We start from the raw sequence: 20,380 nt of genomic DNA, 5'->3' as shown, positions 1-20,380 counted from the left end.
GACTTTTATGGATCACACTCAAGCGACGCTGTGGGGTGGGAGGGGGAATCTGAGCCTATTTCTAGGGTTATATGGTGTAATTGCCAGCTGATGGCCCATAATGAATTTTATTGTCGCAATGAAGATGCACAGGTAGTTCATTATCATAGATTTCATGAGATCCAGCGGGACCACTTGAGTGTTTGTCATGTAGGTATTGTTGAAAAATCTCGACTCGGACTACATAGTTTCATGTTGACTCTTAAAAAAGAAAAAAGCCTTGTAATGGTTGCACTTCTTGAAAAGCTTTCACAAATCGTTTTGTTTTTATTTTTGGGACACTTTTTCCGCATTCATTTTTCTGTCTTCTCATTTTCAGCAGAAGGTTCATTTTGTAGAAGGCATCCTACTTAACTCCGACCTGTGAGTCATTCAGGCAGGAAAAGGCTTCCAGTCTCCAAAGACTTTGCAAAAATTAGAAAACATTTAAATTGATCTCTTTGGCCCCGTGTCAAGTATTTGCTGGATTTTCACTTGTTTTCTGTCGTACATGCTTCCAGACCCTGTTCTCGTCAGAGTCCTCAATTTCAATTCAGCTAAAAATCATACCTGATGGCTCCGAGAGGAAAACTGGACATGGTAGAAGCTGTGTCTCTCTAAATGTGAAGGGTATTGCTGTGGGCTGTATAAGGATCTCTCAGAGTGGCCTGTGCTGCAGCCGATCTGTAAAGACGTTTTACTGAAAACACTGTTGAGTTTCTGTGTTTGAAGCGGATTCCCAGGGTTGTCTGTTATGCTCCTCATTCAAAGGCTGCAGAATGGTCCCCAGACCAAAACACTGCACTAAACTGAATGTGAATCGAGCCGGAGTAGTTTGTCTGCTCTCCTTTTTAACACCTCCATGCACAATATCCAGGAATGAAACTTGGAGAGTCATTTTGATGAGTGAAAAAGCTTAATCTCTATAAAAATATACATAACGTGGGGCGTGCTGTGGTGGTCCTCGACGTGGCGGTCGTGGGTTCGATTCCCGGACCCGGCCAACGTTTGCCGCATGTCTTTCCCCCTCTCTCTCCCCCTTTCCTGTCAGCCTACTGTCATATAAGGGACACTAGAGCCCACAAAAAGACCCCCTGGTGAGGAAAAAAACCAAAAAAAACCTGTGACTAACAGAATCAGAAAAGCTAGAGAGCACGTTATTCAAGTAAGTCAGGTATGTGTTGATATAAGAAACAAGCAACAAAATATTCTAACTGTGAAAGACAAAGTTAATAAAAATAGAATGTTTTTTTTCCTTTTGCACTTCGTTAGCAGGTGCCAATAATTACAGAGGGTGCTGTATTTAAGCCAGTCCCTTAAATCCACTGAAGTCCTTAAAATCATCAATTAACTGTGCATGATAAAGACGCTCCCATTTCGCCTTCACTGAAGTGAAACATGCAACGTCTCTTAACATCCTCTGCTCTCCAGACGGACTCATCGACTGCGTGGATCCGGACTGCTGCGAGCAGCTGAGCTGCGGCTCCGACCCGCTGTGCCACGGCTCGGCCGACCCGCTCGCCCTGCTGCAGCAGAGCCCGCTGCTCACCAGCGCGCCCACCAGCACGCACACGCAGAGCTTCTACCGCCGCATACGCTTCCTCCTCGGCAAGGCGGCCACACACACTCTCCCGGGAGACGTGCCCTTTGATACCAGGTATGCAACTTGTTTACTCATTGCATGCGCGGCTTTGTGCGTGCCGGCGCATTCTTCTACGGGGTTTGCTTTTGCACGTCTCTGTCCTTGAATTGTCTCGGCGGGCATTAAACCGAAAGGAGTGAATTGCAGCTTATGGAGCATTTGTGTTAGTAAATTACGACGTCCACTTTGCCGTTATTTGTTTAATGAACGTGCGTGTGTGTTTGCATGTGAATGAGGTCTTTCATGTGTTGGCACGCCTTTGCATACATCTCAGTGATGCTGTGTGTGTCCAGGGAGATTAGGCCAGAGCAACGCTCCGTCCGCCGGTGTCAGTGTCAGGCTACAACTACTGAGTTTGTGTTTGTTGCGTATTAGTGCTTTATCTGTCATCCAGTTGCGCCAGTCACAGAGGTGTCTCCATGAATTCTTCAGCGCCCTCTTAACGGTGAAAAATGCGCCTCTCCTTTGCATTATGATGGTCCGCAAAGATTCGGATGATAAACAAGCGATGATGGGTTTCTGATAAATGGGCAAAGGCACATTGCTTCCCCAACTCAGTTCTTTCCTGTGGAATAAGCAAATAAATTAATTACGTGGCAGTTTTTCTTGTGTTTTTTTTTTTGTTTTTTTTCAGTGAAGAAATCAATGGCGGCTTTCAGGATGGGAGTAACAAACGGGCCGATGCAGTCACCCACAGAAACCTCCCCATTCTTCTTCTAGCCTCTGTTTCTGGTGTAATAGATATTCCTTCATTAAAGGGCTGTGTGTGGGTGTGAATGTGGAGAGACTTTTTCCAGTTCAGATCCTGATCATATCTATGTGCAGCTATTCAATCCCTTCCACCTTCTGTTTCTTATCTATGCACTTAAATCATGATGTTTGATTTCCTAACTAATTTGCGTTCTACCTCTTTCACGAAGTGTGAATGAGTTTGCTCCTATGAACTGACTTTTTTTGACCTATTTTTATGTATTTTAACGCGTGTAATATGTAATCATTTTGGAGACTATGTTTAGATCATTGGGAGTTACTTTAAATAGACATCACCGTGAGCTCAACAGGAACAAAATGACCAGTAAACATTTGAATCGCATCCAATTCAAAGTTAAATTAAAATTTGCACCTGTCACTTTAAAATGTTCCAAGCAATTCCCTAATTCAAAAATCTTTCATGCAGTGAACCTTTGGTATTCACGAGTGTTGGTCTACAATCGCTGCAAAAATCTGCACATGCTTGAGGCCCTCTCTAAAATAAAGACTTGTAAATGCCTAGTTTAATAATTTAACCACCAAATGTACCTTAATATGCATTATTATTCTCAGTGAATACCGTCTTAGCTCTACCAAAAGAGAGAATATCCCTAACTTAATCATCATGGAGGCACTGCCACGATTGGCTGCTTTCAAGCAAAAATAACTTTGACTTCCCTCGACACATTTTGAATTGTGTTTTTCCACTCCTCATTTCAAACAGAGCCGTAAAGCTTTAGAGGATCCCTTGGGTCCTCTTGAGAACGTCTGGTGGTTTCTGAAAACCGGCACTTCTTCAGAAATGCCACATCACTGATGTGTGGCTCTATTAGAAAGGCCAGCTAAAGTCCTGTCCGGCACATTGGAGGACATCCGCAATAGCTACAAGGACGCCACCAAGGCGTTTCCTTTAAGAGACAGTTAAGTTTGTTCTATTGTAAATGGTGGGAATCAAAGACTAAGAGATGAGGAGAACTTTGTTTACTCTATAGACTCGATGTTTATTATTATAAAGAACGGAAAAAGGATCTGAGAACAAGACAAGCTAGCTAGCTAAACCTGCAGTTGTGTTGTTTTAGCGACACAGCTAGGTATAGATAGTTTTTCAGGTAGGCTTACTACTGAATACGTTCTAGAAAAAATTTATTAAAAACTCACAACCCTTATCTTACAACAGTTGAATGAAACCCTAACATTTAATATCATGCTAGTAATAACAGCAGTGTCTTCTTTTGGGTTGCCCAAAACTTCTAATGAGATATAAACCTGCTGCTTGCTTCATCGACAACGACAAAACATAGAAATGTTCTGGATCCTAAGGTCTCAGATTTCAGGTTCCATTTGTTTTTCAAACTTTCGCCATAAGCCGGCATGACAGTCACTTCTTCACTCAGGAACTGCTGTGTGGATGAAATTTACCCTCCACTTCATAAACTGACCCGCATGTTCACAGTAATGAATGCTTCTGTCAAACCTCAATTGTCTTCGTTTGACCATTGCACATGCTGCTAAAGACACACTGTACATTTATGTATAATAGCTGAAAAACTGCTTAGCAAAAAAAAAAACCAGCCTCTTCTTCTATTTGACACAGTCTTCCTTCAACGAGAGATTAAAGTTTGCTTCTTAAATGACAAGCTGTTGAGGCGTCGTTGTGGATGAAGCTATATTTATGGCCTGTATCCTAGCAATCTCTGGCATACTTCTCCGAGCAATACAAGAGAAAAGCACTGAGCAGAATAAAGGCGGCTGCTTATTCTTCCAACACAAGGTCATTTGGCTAGTGCATGACAATGTGCTGCTTTCTTCAAGCAATGATTATGCTCTCCGTCATTCTGAACCTGTCATGTCTCCCTGTTTATCTCTATTTTTTCTCTCCCCTCTCTCTTTTATCTCGCCACCTTTGTTTTGACAGCCGTGTGGCTGTGATTCGAGGGAACGTCGTGCTGCAGGACGGCTCGCCTCTAGTTGGAGTCAACATCACCTTCCCACAGCATCCCGAGTACGGCTACACCGTCAGCAGGAAGGACGGGAGGTAGAGAGCGCAGGCGCGCACATTCCAACGGATCGCTCCGCCCTTACTGTTAGCCCTGACCACGTCTCGCTCTGCTTTGACTCCAGTTTCGACTTGGTGACTTTCGGCGCCATGTCTGTGACCCTCATGTTCCAGCGCCCGCCCTTCCTGCCACAGACACGCACCATATGGACGCCAAACAACAACTTCCTGGTCTTAGATCATGTGACCATGGCCAGGGAGGAGCCTGAGACGCCAAAATGTGACATCAGGAGCGTTCTGAGTCCCTATCCACTGGTCCTGCCTTACCCGCTCCCCAGATACACAGGAGCATGCGCAGAGAAGGGCCCGGCTGTGCCTGAGCTACAGGTACAACACGTTGGCACAGTAGCTGCATTTCCACTGAACATAAAGTTGCTCAGATTAGAATTGCGAAAATAAATTTGCTTAATGGAAACACGGCAGTTTCAGAAGTTGGTGCATTTTGCAAAACTGCAATGGAAACACATTTTCCTGTTGTATACAAAAGCAACAGGTTTATTTGTAGCCACGAGGTGGAGCGTCTGACTCCTCCACAGGTCTCACAGCATCGCCCGGTTCATCAGGTTTAGTTTGTCGTTCTTAAGTGTTGAACTCGTAGCGCTTCTGTAAAATCACCAACAACCATTTCCCCCCCCAAAATCCCCACATGTAAGTAGCTGCACTCAGAATTATAAGAAGCTGACGTCTTCTCTGATGGCTGATGATGAACGCTGTGCCGTGGCTGAAATATGAATATCTCACTGTTGTGATTTTTAATGACTTATTAGGTGAGCAAGCTTTTGTACGTGCAATTTTAATTGCATTTTGAATTTAACAGAAACATCGCTGTTGCAAAATTCTGTTTTATCGACATTAGCAGAACATCGAAAAAGTTTTGAGGACATTTGTAAAGGAAATGCAGCCATTCTTAAATAATTGTTTGATTTCAATATTGGAGATTATGTACCATAAACGATCAGCTTTACAGATCCAATAATAAGCAACCCGCACAAACTGGGAAAAGTAGAAATTGCAATAGTCTCTAGAAATCAAAATGAACATAGGAATGCTGGTGCAAAAATAAAGACTATTCACATTAGACTGCTAAAAAGCAGGAACGATAGTGATACATGTGAGTTCTTGCACAGTTCCTTCTTACGGGGGGGCAAAAGAAAACTGAGTACAACTAAACGGGCAAAGTGCAGAATGTCTCAGTGGTGGAAATGAACGGTCAGTGGCAGGGTTATTTTCTGTTCTGAGACGGCATCAGTCCGCAGCTGAAACAGCAGCTCAGAGCCTCCACTGTCTGATGCAGCGGCTGAGAGGTGCTGTCCGTAGCGGAAGTCAACCAAAATCCTCATCTCGCAAATCTTAGTATCGGATTGGAGCTTTTATATGGTTTATTTGAATATTATCACCAAGCAAGTGATGCAAGTGATTGAAACTCTTTGAAACAATGTTTGAAAATTCTTCATCCCAACTACTGGAAGTACTAAATGAGACTCTAAGTCAAAGAGGGAGACATTTTTAAAACAGAACTGAATGTGTATATAAAACAGCTTGAGTCATTTTCAAAACGTATTATTTGCTCTAATCCTCACAAGGTCAATTATACATATAGATTCAAACATTTGATACTTAGGTAATATTTGGTTAAATATCTCTAGAAGTTGAACTCTCACCTCAGTCGTTTTATTAACCATCATCATTCAGACTAGATGTGTGTCCTGAAATTTGAGTTAATTCATTTTTATAGCTTGATTTTCTGGCACAAACTCAATAGGATTGAGATGCAGGCACTGCTGGAAACTCAATATTCACCTTTTTACCATTCCAAAACCAGTTCCGATGTGTGTTTTCATTCATGTGAAGGTTTGGTAAAAGTTTTACCAAAACCGTCATCCCAGAAGTTAACCAAAACATGTTATGATGTTCAAGAACAGCCTGGGAACCACCATCTTTCAAACTTATACTAAACTGGAAGGTGTCACGTTCCACAGCGAGGCAAACTCTGACCAAGAATGAAGTTAATGCTCCAGAATCTTCAAGCTCAAGGTTATAATTATCAAAAGAGACAATAATTCATCTTTTGGAAACACTTGAAGAAAACTTATGTCTGGATGACTCGAAACGTGGCTTTCAAACTTCACCTCATGAATCAAAAGGGGGCTGAAGACGGATTTTGGAGTAAATCAGTCTTTAACACCAGAGCTCTTTAGCCTCAGACCCAAGGACAATTATTGGAATATGCTTAATGAGCTCTACCGATTCTGATAAATAGTAAAACACTCTGAATTATTCTAGGACCTTGTTCATGGTATCCATGAAACATCCATGTCTGCATGTGTTATTCTGAATCTATAGGCAAGCTAAAAATGAGAATCCGTTCTGTTTTCAGACAATTAAAGTTGTGTGCTCCATTATCAGTCCGCCCTGAAAATTTTCCTCCTTTGTCAGACTTGGAAAGATTCACGATCTGACTTTGTACTCTCTCTCTCGCTTTCATTTGGATAAACAATTTTCAAACATTGCTCTTAAGAATTTCAATCACTTGCGTCACTTGCTTGGTGAAAAATATTCTCTAAAGTCAATTGGATTCATCTTCTGAGTGAGCATTAATTTGCACTTCACTGTGCTTCATTTAACATTTCCCTGAGAGGCTTAAAAAAAGACCCCCCCAAAAACCCTCCCAAAAAAATGTCATCCCTCGTGATGGGAAGAAATAAGACAATCAAACATCCTTGTGAAACCTGCGCACAACGTGACAATATCTGTAGATCAGTAACAATAACTCCTAGATGCAATTTGCTACAGCTCAGCAGCAAACAAGCCGAGTCCCAAAGGATTTTGCAAATTTAGCTCATTTCCTATTTACTTCATGCAAAGAAGAAATGAGCATAATGCAAATATGCGCTTCCTCCATGCACTTCCCAACCACAAAGGCAAATTAGGTGACTGGAAGGCAGATGTAGAGGTCAGGCTGTTGACTTTCTATTTATTGTTTAACATGAATAGAATAAATAAGCTGAACAAACTTAAGCATATATGCTCTCCTACCAAGGACCAAAAGTGCTACAATTCAATATGACTTTCTAAATCTCTATATACAGTCATATCTGGAATTTTTGGCGTAAACATGTATGTGATAATTGAAATGAATCTCCTATGAGGTATATTCAAAGAATAAATAGGTTGATTAAAAAAAATGGGATGTTGCAGCAACTCATTTCTTTATTTTCATCCTTACCCGTCAAAGGCAGCCATGCAGTAGATGATTGATTAGTTTTTGATTGAGTCTCTTTGCAGGTTAACCAATGAACCAATAAACCAACTTAGTGACGGTTTTAATGATTTAATTGTGAGCTGCAGCAAACAAATAGTTGAATAAATAACAAAATGGCATTATACACATTACACTCCTGATAAAGTTTTATTTTAATTAAAGATTTTGCATTCTACTGCTGTATTTAAAATAAAAATAAAAAAAATCACTTTTGGTTCTCGATATTTTCTTTTACATTGGAGGTCGACCTCCTCCCTTATGATTTCACTCACTAGTTCCACTTGAAACAAAAACATGCGACTGCCACCACTCTGTGCGACACTAGCTGCGTTTCCGTCGACCATATAATTGCTTAATTTGGACGTTTTGAAAATAAATTCGCTAAACGGAGATACAGCAATTTTTGAAAAAAAAAAAAAAAGTGGTTTATCTCGCAAAACTCCAATTGAAACATTATATATTTTTTTTTTTTGTTTTTTTTTTTTGCATTACACGAGTCACATGGTCAGCAACAGGAAATAGTTGGAGGATAACTCATCACATGAACAAACTTATTCGCGTGTGATTTTAATTGTGTTTCCTTTCGTTTCCAAAAAACATAATTGCAACATTTCCTTTTTTCAACATCAATGGGATATCAGTGAGGTTTTGCTCACATTTCTAAGGGAACTCCAGCTAGTGAGGAGTGGCGTACTTTGATTTGGAAAAGATTGATCTTGAATCCTTCATTTTTTTCCCAACAAGAACATGATTATTATTTGTTTCATTTTTCTTACTTGAAAATGTCAGATTTCATTCCATCTACACTCTGTCTGTGATTTGTTCTGGCAGACTTTGGAGAATTGGATGGGATTTGTAGAAAGAGATGATCAACACAAGCGAGAGAACATTTTATTCCGTCAATGAACAAAACCTCCGCACAAAAGAGACAGGAAGCAGGAAAGGTCTGAAGAAAAGCAGGCCGTGTTCCAGCGTGTTCCACCCAGGACCTAAATGAGAGAAGAACTCGCTGAGAATGGTGTGAACCAAAAAACAAAAAAAAACAGCATGATTTTAGGTCTTTAATTTGAACACTAATAAATCTTCTGCAAGATAATGAACTAATATTAACCAGAATGACTTTGAGGCATCTTTCAGTCTAGTACTTAAATAGAAAAACACGATCATAAAAACTTTGAGTTCTTCCTGTACATTCTGTCCTGCAGCTTTCTTTCCCTTTCCTTAACTCGCCAATAGCCGTTCTTTCACCAGCTCATTTTCCAAATGACAACGTTTTGATGAAACACCTCTCCCTTCCCTGCTGTATTTCTCCCTGTTCTCTCCCCAGGCGGTTCATGAGGAGGTCTCCATCCCAGGGGCCTTTCTGAAGCTCAGCTACCTGAGCACCCGCGCCGCCGGCTACTCCTCGCTGCTGCGCATCCTCCTCACCCCGCCGTCCCCGTCCTCGCCCGTCTCCCCTCTGGGCGGTCTGTCCAAGGTGCACGTCCGCGCGTCCGTCCAAGGACGGCTGTATCAGCGGTGGTACCCCGCGGGGCCCGGTCTGGTTCACAAGCTGGTCTGGAACAAGACCGACGTCTACGGCCAGGAGGTCTGGGGGCTCACTCACGCAACTGGTAGGTGGAATATGGAATGAAGTGACACCTCTTTATGTGAAGAAATACAATATTAAAATAATTTTTTTTTAAAACATATGGGGCCTGTAGAGCTTTTTCAGTTTGCTTTGTAAGTCTTCCACCTACTCATTTTCCTTTTCATCTTTGAAATAAAGCAAACAGCCGCTCAAAGAATATTACTATTAGCAACATAAAGAGAATGTCTGGTTCTTGGAAAGTGTGCGAACTGCTGTATCTGTAGACTTCCTGTCATCTTTTTGCTGTTGCTGTACTTGATGCTCCGTTACCTGCTTTAGCTATGCATAGCGCCTCGTGATATGAAGCTTCAGTTGCCTTCTTTCTTGCAGTGCTAAATTTATGAACTCCTTTCTGCTGTGACCGCAGTTCATTCAGCTTTTTATCAAAAACCTCCCGGGGCTTGTAAGACAACGCAGTGGTGACTGAGCATCTTCAGATCCAGCCCATGAAAATCCAAGCTTTAAATAATCGTGGTCATGCTTCTTCCTTTTTTTTTAATTTTTTTTTTTATTTTTCTTGCCCCAGACTTTGTCTCCTCACAGTCCCACGTTTAGCGATTTGCATTGAGTGTGTGAGCCAAGCAAGTGGTGTGGCTTTTTTAACTTGACACGTACATTGGTGAGCCATAGAGGGAGCATTGGGTTTAAGTCACTCCTGCCTCATCTTTACTTGATGTCAAGTTATAGTCCATGATTGACACAGCAGCTAATAAAAAGTCACATTTAACATCACGCATACGCAAATGTCGTAAAAAAATTCCTTGTAAACGTTTCCATTTCAGCACCACAAAATCTGATTTTGAATGCAAAAAAGCACAAAAACAATTAATGAAGTCTAGACAGACTGATCAGTGTGAAAACATACTTAATATGATTTAATTTGACAAAATGCTTACTGGAAGTTGAAACAAACAGCTTTTTATTAACATTTTAACAATTCAATGGGTTTTATCAACACATTCTGGCACAACTGGCCCTTTAAGAGCGTTCACATTTTTGATAGGGCCCAAAATATAGATGAGTGATTCATTGGGCCAGGCTGCCATTTTCCATTGCTCCTTCTTCCACATGTCCACTGGTGTTGCTTTCGATGAAGGACTGGGACCATTGTGGGAAACCTACTCAAGTTTGAAAGTCTGCAGCCCCTTAAGCCAAAAAAACGGTAATGGTCTGTGTATTCTGACACCATTCTGTCAGAACTAGTATTAGCTCCGTCTGCCAACTGAGCTACAGAAGCTTATCTGATGGAACGGACCAACGTTTCGTCCCCGTGTGCATTAATGACCCAAATGCCGGTCATAATTATGTTTCTGATCAATGTTGCTTCTCTCACACGTGTCCAAATTTAAACTCGGAGCAATAAAATTGACTCGTATTTATCTTACCAATGAGGAAAATTATAAGCGAGGGAAAACAAAACATCTCCAGAGTTCACTCTTAGAGACTTTTTTTCTTTTTTTACACATCGCTGCTGTCAGAGAGAAAACCTGTATCTCCAAAAATAGACCTTTGCAGAAACTGAAGGAAATGTAAATTTTGACAGTTTGGTCAAAAGCACATGCTCTTTTTATATTTTATTTCTTTACTGGAAATGTTTCTATAAAACCCCCAGAGCACAGAAAGGTGTAGAGTTGATTTTCACAAGAAAGCATAAATGAAAACAAGATATAAGCTTCTGCTTGACATCCACAACATATAAGATCTCAATTGTGAATTTCTGCTTCTGAGAGTATTTTAAACTTATTAGATGCGCTCTGCTTATCTGAGTGCAGATCATATTTATGTGTTTTCCTCATGTTTGGTTCAATCATCAGTGTAGTTTTTGCATGCATGGAAAGGGGCACATGAATCAAAAACAGCTTATAGTAGCTTAGCGACGGAAAGAAGATGAAAACCGAATAGTTCTCTTTTATTTATGACCTTTACAGTTACCTTTTTTCCCCTCTGGCTGCTATAATTTCATCCTTTTTTGTCACTCGACAAATTCCAAATGGCTCTTGTGCACCAAGATGTAGTTCCAACACGACATACTCCTCTCTTTCTGCTCTAAGTGGAAAAGATTCCTCTGAATAACTTTGGGATTGTTTATTGGAGGCCATTCTTCTTGTTTTATGTGTAAATTTATTAATGTGATCAGCACAATGATTTTTCTATTTCTCTTCACCCTCGCTAACCATTAGGGTTGCATTGGCCTTTTTTTACATTTATTTGAGCGCCGTGGTTTGCATGTAAGCTTGATTGGACATCACAGTGTAAGTGATCGACCATTCAGGAAAGTAATCAACCAATTGCGTGCGGATAGTCTCCTGCTAGCAAATGGAGAACTTGGCGTCGCATGACAACAACACAGTGATTACAGCGTTTGGTTCGGTTCCTTTATTAGTGATTTAAAAAGCACTGAGTGTAATTCTTAAAGTATATTGAGCTGTTCAAAGAGGGGGAAGAAATAAGTTTAGACTCTGCACCGCTGCACCCAGCACCCTTCATCAGAGCCAGCGTTGTGCTCAGGAAGAGAAATGGAAAGATAGGGGGAAGGCTTAAATTTATTTTGTGGAGTGACGGGCTGTTGAGATGCTATCTGCAGTGGCAGAAGGATGCTAGTTTGGAATCATTTTGAAGCCCATTTCTATTGGTGCATACGCCCAGCATAAATATGAGAACGGAGAGTTTTTAGCGATAGCAGCCGCTGCCTCTGTCCTTTCTCTGTGTCCTTTGCAAAGCATGTAATCATATGTAACTAACAAAAATATATATTTTTACTCTGTTAGGGAAATTACTATTAAGGAAACATCCAAGGCAGAATCAGAGGCAGACTCTGAAACATGCTCGTTTCAAGGCTTTACTTGATCAATGAGGTTCAGTCCGTAAAGCAACAAACTTCTAGCTAACACAGAGAGGCTCTCACTATTTATACTTCCTCACACATGTTGTGTGGCGGTCTCTTCAGCTCTGGGAAAACCCTAAAACGGGAAGCAACTCATAAACTTTAACCTTTTCATATGTTAGCTTCCACTTCAACCATTTATATGTCGATTGTTCTACACCAGTTCAGGCCGACGACCACTTACCCCATTTAACAAACACTCACTGACCACTTAACTTGAAATTGGTCACAGTAACACGTCTCCATACATACAACCGGAAATAAAAATATTAGACTCCCAACTATTGTCATGAACAATTCTACTTGTGCATTTTTAGTTATTCACATATTGTGAAAAGTGTAATTTCTGAGCTTTCCAATTATATCAAACACATGGAAAGCAAACAAAAGACTTTGTTTTTTTTACTACCAAGTGTTATATGCATTAATTACATCTATGCCTATTTCTAATTTAGAAGCACAATTAAAGAAAAATAGACTTGAGTTGCTTTGGCTGAAACAAGTATCCTCTCCTGCACTATTAAACATGAAGAATATGCAGCCACTTATTTATCTATTGCGTTTAACTAATTTAATTTAATCATTTGAATTTAAATAAAAATAACAACAGCTGTTGAGGTGTTAGCAGAGAGAGCATCATAAGCAAAGTCGTAGAAAAACTAACAGTCCTCCCTAACTTGAGACTTGACCGTTCACTGCTTAGTCTTTACAATTAAGCAAAACTTGTCTGCCACATAAAATCGCTGTTTATTTGCCCCAAATAGTTGACGTTTGCACGCAAATCGAGAGGTAACACATCCACTGTCTGTCTGTGGAGATTGCAACGCCGCAGCTGCAAGCTAGCACTTTCCCTAAGCATTGACATCAGGCTTAGCAGAGGCTTTGTCCAGTCGAGTGTAGAGTCTCTCTATAGAGATTGTATCTGTTCATCTCAGGGCCTCTTCTCCCTCCTGATCCAACCCATCTTCCCCCTTATCTGTTTGGGCAGCATTTCATCTCCTTCACCTTCTGTCTGATCTTTCACCTCCGTTTTCTTTCTTTACTTTTTTTTACTCATTCTGCTTTGCTAAACCACTTTAACCTCTTCTCCTTAAACCCTTTGTCCTCCTCTACCTTGAATGTTGCCTCCTTCTCCCGTCCCATCCTGAACTCTTTCTCTCTTTCCTCTTCCCTTTTTTGTCGTTTCCTCTCTGATCTTGCGTTACGCTTTCCCCCCCGCCCTTTGTTGTTCTTCTCTGCGTCTTCACTGTCCTGCGCTCCTACTTCCCCTCGCTTTTGTCAGCAGCAGCAGCAGCAGCGACACAGACGTAGACACAAACACACGTACACCGCCTGCTGCATGTGTATCTACACGCCTGTGCCTGCAGATTGCCAGAGAGAACAAGAGAGAAAGGAGATCATGCTCTGTTTGCTGGGGTGAACACATTGCCTGAGGCCTGAACCCTAATTTGGTTGTGGGGCTGTTTTTTTTTTTTTTTTTTTTTGGTTCTTTTTTTTTTTTTCTGGAAGATTTTTTTTTTCTTCTCAAATACAGAGTCCTGTCCTTTGAGATTAGTTTGCCCGTTTTGTCCTGGAAAAGTTTTATTCCTTTTTTATTTTTTCAGTTTGATTGTAATTTTTTATTTTTTTTTTAAAAAAAGGACAACGTGTTCCCTGTTCCTTTTTCTTACAAGGTTGAACTCATTGAGTAATTAGGTAATGTGGCCGAAAAGTTAGGGGTTGGCATTTTTCACCCCTCGTTTATCATTTATGCTGAAAAATATTTTCTGATTATGATAAGGATTTTGATTTATTGTTGTCTCAGTAATAAATAAAAAAAAAAAAAACTAGTGGTATTGTTGGAAATTTTAATACTTTCTCCACAGTTTGTTCCCCAAGCGCATCAATAACATTTGAAAATATAATTAAATTCGGTTACTAATTTCAATTTACGGATATAAATCACACTTCTTCAAGTAAGTGGCATCCTAAAGAGAAACAGTGTTTGTGTTTGTGATGCTGTGCCATGCAGTCACCTAAAATATAAGTAAGATGTATTTTAACCTCTTATCACAATTGTACCACAAAATATTGCTCTAAAATGCTACGTCCACGTCTCCCACCCCTACTAAGTGCAATTAGTCTCACTTTGATAGAGTTGCATTTTGAAAGTCTGTTCAGGCAAGCAACACTTCTTCACATTTCTCAAGCCTCTATGTTCCCTTCCAATCCTTTAAAAACAAGATTAAAATGCACCTTAGCTCAAAATATGAAGCAAATGGACTCACTAAATGACCCTTAAAGATAGTTCCTAGATGGAGAACTTTAGTTCAGCGGGATAAGGTTTCCTCTTTGCATCCTCTCTCTGAATCCACCACGTTCCAAACGACCCATTATTCTCCCTCTCCCCCGATCACCTAATCGATTGTACGCTCCGAGTGGAGACTTAAGCTGGCGTTGGGTGTCTGCAGAGACTTTTCTCTCGGTGTAAGAGAATCTCCCCGAGTTCGGTGTATAATCCAAGCACCTCTGCTTGCGTATTCCAGCATGTGAACTTGTCTTTATGCTGACTCTGCCCTCTATTTTTCCCTTGAGCTCTAATCAGCTCGCATGCCCGCGGGTCTACAGTGAGACCAGTTAAGAGAGATCAGTGCCAACGGTGATTGACAGCGACAACCGCTCCTCTGTGTCTCGAGGATCAGATATGTCAAGCCTTCGTCCCCCTGAAGAATATCATTATTTTCATTTAGCCTGTCTGATATCAATCTAGAATGACTGTGTAGAGAGTATCGGACACCCACTGTTTTATTTCTCTGTACTGACATAATGACCTTAAAAATAAGACTTTGGTTATAGAGGAACCTTGATTGATGAGAGGGATTTGTTCCAGCATGACATTGTCCACCTCCTAAAAAAAAAGAGAGTCTAAATGGTCACTAAATTGGTAGCTGTCATTGAAAACTTGTGGTTCTCAATTGGAATCTCGTCGAAAAGCTAACCTGACGTTCCAGATGGTTAAATCACACAAAACCCAACCTCAGATTCTCTGTGGACTGTGATTTCATGCCAGGTGTAAAATAAACCAAAAATGTATTTGCCTCAAGATAATTACAAGCCTTTTCATCTCGGTATAAACAAAGCACTAAATTACTGTTTTATGTTTTGTTTTTTTGTTGTTTTTTTCGCTCCTCACCTCCCTACAGCACTGAGAAAATTTGCTCCGGTACTTTCAGCTTTCCTGGACGTTGTTGCACTATTTAACTTGTTTGCTTTTCTTGACATCGTCATCTAACGAAGACGCTGTGAGAACAGATGTTTCAGTAAAGCAGGATAGATTTTTTTCTTTTGAGAAATGCAAAATAAAACTAATGAAAGCATACAAACTGTGGATTTATACCTGCTAAGTGAGTAAGAGATGTCAAAGTGTTTAATTGTTCACTCACCCACTAATTAAACTGTTTATTACACTAATGATTAACTAGTCTTTGAGGTTAGTGAGTTGTTTTTGTTTCCCAAACTTTACTTGTGCTTCTGTTGTACTCCATACTAAAGTTTAGTTTACTTAAGGCTCTGAAAAGTCTGCACACCCCTAATAAAATGCTAAATCCTTTGCTATTAATAGTGAGACTGCAATAAATATAGATTTTTTTTCATGTCATGTGACAGACAAATCTGTTGGGAGGACACATGTAAAAGTTTAAGATAAAAAACTGCAAAACTATTATAGGAGAAGCAGTTTGTAAAATTAGTTTTGTTGCTTTACATCAAATTATAATATTTTTGCCTCATCAAAAACACACCTGGAGTGTGACCTTCATTCTTTCATGCATGTTTGAGAAACTCTCTAATCTCCAATGGCAACCATTCGGGTGTGCCTAAACGCTTGCTCTGACGTAGCTCCGCCTACTTCCACAAAGCTCCTCCTTGGAGCTGCAGCCGAGCTCCATGCCTCCTATACTCGGTTCCTTCAAACTAGCAGCAGCAGAAAGGAGCATCTGGTGGGAATGTGTGGCTGCTCAGCTCCTCATACGAACTACTTCTCAGCTCAATGCTTCTAACAACGGTTGTAAATCTCGTAATTGGGAGAGATTGTAATGACGCCCTGAAGGCGGAGTGCCGCAAAGAGCAGGAGCTTCTTAAAGCGACAGAGGCCAATTTTAAGGTGTTACATTCAGTTTTCAAGGCGTCCATTTTTATGAATGTTTTGAATCCATGATCTGGAATTTTTGTCTTATTAAATCCCTAGACATTACTTTTAAAGTACACAGAAGACATTTCTATTGCACTATGCAGCCAATGAAAAGTTACAATAGAAACATCAAACGTTGCTGCTACAAAGTGCCTGTCTCCGTAGTTACCAGATGGACGAGCCGAAAACATCCTAGCAAGTAGTAGGTATGCTGATTAGCGTCTCAGGCCAGATGGTGTGTGAAGAAACAGATACCAACTGAAACAGATACAGAAATAAAACAAAAGCAGCACATGGGAAGATCCAATATGATTTTATCAAGCTGCAAAACAGAACACCGAAATACAAAGTAATGAAAAACAAGGCCTGATATCAGAAAGTACGAATGAAATCATGGCAAACCTAAACATCCACAGAGCGTGTCACCTGTCATGTTATTTTTGATTACAGACAGAGAATATGACAGAATTTTAATTGAAAATCCCTGACATATCGCTCACACAGTTTCTCTTTGAGGTTTATAGGACAAAAAATAACTATGATTTCACAGCTAATCGCACATTTAAGAATAAATTAACTCCAATATTGTATCTCAACAGGAACTTTGTTTAAAGGCAAGGAAAACAATTCAGCTTAATAAGAACACTCTTATTATTCCACTCCATTTCTTCTTTATGTATGGTTATTAATTCTCAAAATAATAATTAAATGTTAGATCCTCTGAACGTGTGATCAAAGCTTAAGAAAGTTTCAAAATGTTTTATGTGTATGTGCAGGTTTTACCTTCAAATAACAGAAGTGTTGTTTGTTTTTCCACTCAGTTTGGTTAAGTAGAGTCACATTGAAATTGTATTATAATACATTTAGCTTAATCTTTCTGCAACTATTAAAATATGCCTTACCATTATGACTTTTAATTGCTTTAATTTCTAAAGATGATCTCAAGACCGGACTATTGTTAGTCGCATCCCCAACTATGAGAATCACTGGGATACAGTGCAGTATTACAAATGACACATTGCAAGCCTTTCATATCATTCTGTTAAATAAATGCATTACTGTATAGTAAAAAAATTATACCGTCACTTCTGATTGGTTTGTTTTTAAGGCTTAAATTTGTTTAGCAGGGGGGGTTTTTTGTCTTAAAATATGCCATAGCTTTATTCACAGTCTTGTTTTTTGACTGTACTGTGTGTGATATTGTAGATTGAAGAGCGACATAAATGTTTGTATTTACATTTCTTGAGATCTCCAACAGTTTTGTCACCTGTTGGCTTTTAGCATATTTTAAGCAGCAAATTGCTGGTGCAGCACGGTTCCCCCTGCTAAGTAAATAAAAAAGAAAGAAAAAAAAGAGAGAGCTGTTGACAGTTGCTCCTCAGACAGGCAAACCACACACAGCGTATCATTACATCTGAGAGGCCAGGCGGCTAATTCTAGGGCTTCCTTATGAAGACGGACTCCTGATTACGCCTACTCTTCTCGCTGATCTCTCCCAAAAACTTACACTGATGAGGTCTCGCTACAACGCCTTTCATCTAACTCAGTGCTCAATACAATTCAGCTCTCAGAGAGACACAGGAAGCATACAAAATGTGGGCTTCAAGTGGTTCTGGAGTGTTTTGTTGAAAATGGGGAAATTAAGCTATTGTCAGGACTAAACAAGGGCTTCTATCTATCTATCTATCTATCTATCTATCTATCTATCTATCTATCTATCTATCTATCTATCTGGCTAGCTAGCTATCTCTCTGAAGATAATGTATTTGATATTTTGAGAGAAACATTAAAAAGCAACATTCTAAGTGAATTTGTCTTTTTCACTGTCAAATTTCTTGTAGCATTCTCATTTTCTGTTCGGCTCTTTATAAAGCAACACAAGTATAAAATGCTGATATTAGCTGGTCAATCAGTTGGGTTATCTACTCCGATACTTGCAATTGACTGTTTACTAAGCATGTTCCTGTTAGCCTGTCAAACTAAACTGCAGTTTAAGAGTACATAATTATTGTATGGAGTTTTTTTTCCCCATGCAATAATTATTTATGTTTCCAAACATGGAACTCGGGGGGACTAGCTGACCAGCAGTGGCAGCAATGGGCAGAGAAAGCTGTTGAGTTTCTCATGCATCCCATTAATAGGTCCTAAAAAGCAGGAAGAATAAGACGGGAAATGTTTGCGCTTCTGAAACTTTAACCTTTTAAAAATGTCAGTGTACATGGATGCTTGTAGTGGGCCTAGTCGGAACAATTATTGCACAAAACTGAAGTGCTCTCTTGTGTGTCTGCGTTTGCCTTCCAGTATCAGTGGGTTATGAGTATGAGTCATGTCCCGGAGTCATCCACTGGGAAAGGAGGACAGCTCTGATGCATGGATTTGAACTGGTGCCCTCTAATCTTGGAGGCTGGTCTTTGGACAAACACCATGCTCTCAACTTTCGCAGTGGTGGGTGAACTCTTCAGTTTGGCCTAATTTTTCATTGTGTTTTTTATATTGTTTTTTTGTTGGCAATCATTAATTCATAAAACGTCAAAGTACCACGATAAATGACTTTATAAGATGTCATCTTGTTAAATTAACATAAAAACAATAGGAATGAGTCGGCATACTTCTGGAAATTTAGACAGCACAAAAAGTTGGATGTGGCTTTTCATAGTACTTGTTTTGTTAAACTTCAGCAAAAAAAAACTAGGATTGCATTGCCCTGGGGGAATGCACTGACTCAGGCAATGGTTCTGAGGACTTTTAAAGATTTATTGCGTGTCTATTTCCTCAGGAATCCTGCATAAAGGGAATGGAGAAAACATCTTCCTATCCCAGCAGCCCCCGGTCATCAGCACCGTCATGGGGAACGGTTTCTATCGCAGCGTCCCCTGCGGCCCGAGCTGCAGCGGCGCGGCTCGGGACATGATGCTGTTCGCCCCCGTGGCGCTGGCCAGCGGGCCCGACGGCTCCCTCTACATGGGAGACTTCAACTTCATCCGCAGGGTGCATCCGGATGGATACACGAGGACCATACTGGAACTCAAGTGAGGGTTGAGAACTTATGCGTTTTCATGTGCACACATGAGAAACGTGTTTCAGTGTTTTTCTATGTTTATTAAAAAAAATTTGAGCTCAGCTGATAAGGGGTTAGCTTTGCATTAGCTCTGGGCTAGCATCAGCACCACTGATCTGTTTGATCTTCTCAGCTGAATGCTCTGAAGTTTGTCTTTTAAGCAAAAGGCAGAAAATGTGAGGATCAGACATCACAGGCCTTAATCTACCTCTTTAGGATGTGAGAGCAGCTTTTCTGTGAAACAAAGACTCTTTTTTCAGTGGATTATGATGATATCTCCTACTGTGCTGCAGGCACTACATTCCCCATTTCTGTATTTTCTCAAGCGTAAAATCTCAATGGGATTGCACAGTCATTTGTCCTGCAGAGTGCTCTTCTTATGTAACTTAACTCTCTCATTTGCTGTCATTATCGTACCTCTGACTAATATTTCTGGTTTCATGGAGACTCTATCTGATACCTCCCCGTCCCCTGGGAGGAAATGCCAAAAAGCTTCCTCTTTAACTTAATATTTAATGTGAAGGAATACAGCCATCTGAATCAAACCTAATCCCGCGCTATGAGAGGACTGCAGTGTCTGACTTTTTTCAAAATTTCAGTTTTATTGGACTTATTTAGTCTCTACTCTGCACTTTTAATATGTACTGCATATTAGATATTAGGCAAAGACGACCTGAGCAAATATAAAATTTGAACTTTCAAGTTATTCAACTTAAAAAGCTATTCAAACTAACCTGGCCCTATTTTAAATTTTTTTTTTTAAACAATCCTTGGGGCAAATACTTCCATCAAGTGTTTATAATGGCTGCCAATGACTCCAGAGGTGTGGAAGGGTTTGTGCTCAACTTTGGACTTTGACTAGGCTTCTCCAAAATATTGATTTTGTTACTCTCTCTTTATTTATCCATTCGG

General features: G+C 40.2%; 1 protein-coding gene across 1 annotated transcript in view; it reads left to right on the top strand.

The window, feature by feature from the left end:
* The window catches only part of tenm1 (teneurin transmembrane protein 1), a 277,903-nt gene that overhangs the window by 173,228 nt on the left and 84,295 nt on the right, over positions 1 to 20,380 (top strand). Inside the window, exons 15-20 of the mRNA XM_044127788.1 lie at positions 1,450 to 1,675; positions 4,326 to 4,445; positions 4,532 to 4,793; positions 9,056 to 9,341; positions 18,712 to 18,855; positions 19,187 to 19,439. Coding sequence (XP_043983723.1) covers positions 1,450 to 1,675; positions 4,326 to 4,445; positions 4,532 to 4,793; positions 9,056 to 9,341; positions 18,712 to 18,855; positions 19,187 to 19,439 — 1,291 coding nt within the window. The remainder of the gene's footprint in view (positions 1 to 1,449; positions 1,676 to 4,325; positions 4,446 to 4,531; positions 4,794 to 9,055; positions 9,342 to 18,711; positions 18,856 to 19,186; positions 19,440 to 20,380) is intronic.

The sequence above is a fragment of the Gambusia affinis genome, linkage group LG09 (genome assembly GCF_019740435.1).
Source record: "Gambusia affinis linkage group LG09, SWU_Gaff_1.0, whole genome shotgun sequence".
Taxonomy (NCBI): Eukaryota; Metazoa; Chordata; class Actinopteri; order Cyprinodontiformes; family Poeciliidae; genus Gambusia; species Gambusia affinis.
The sequence above is the reverse complement of the archived record's forward strand: the minus strand, read 5'-3'. Positions and strand labels throughout refer to the sequence as shown.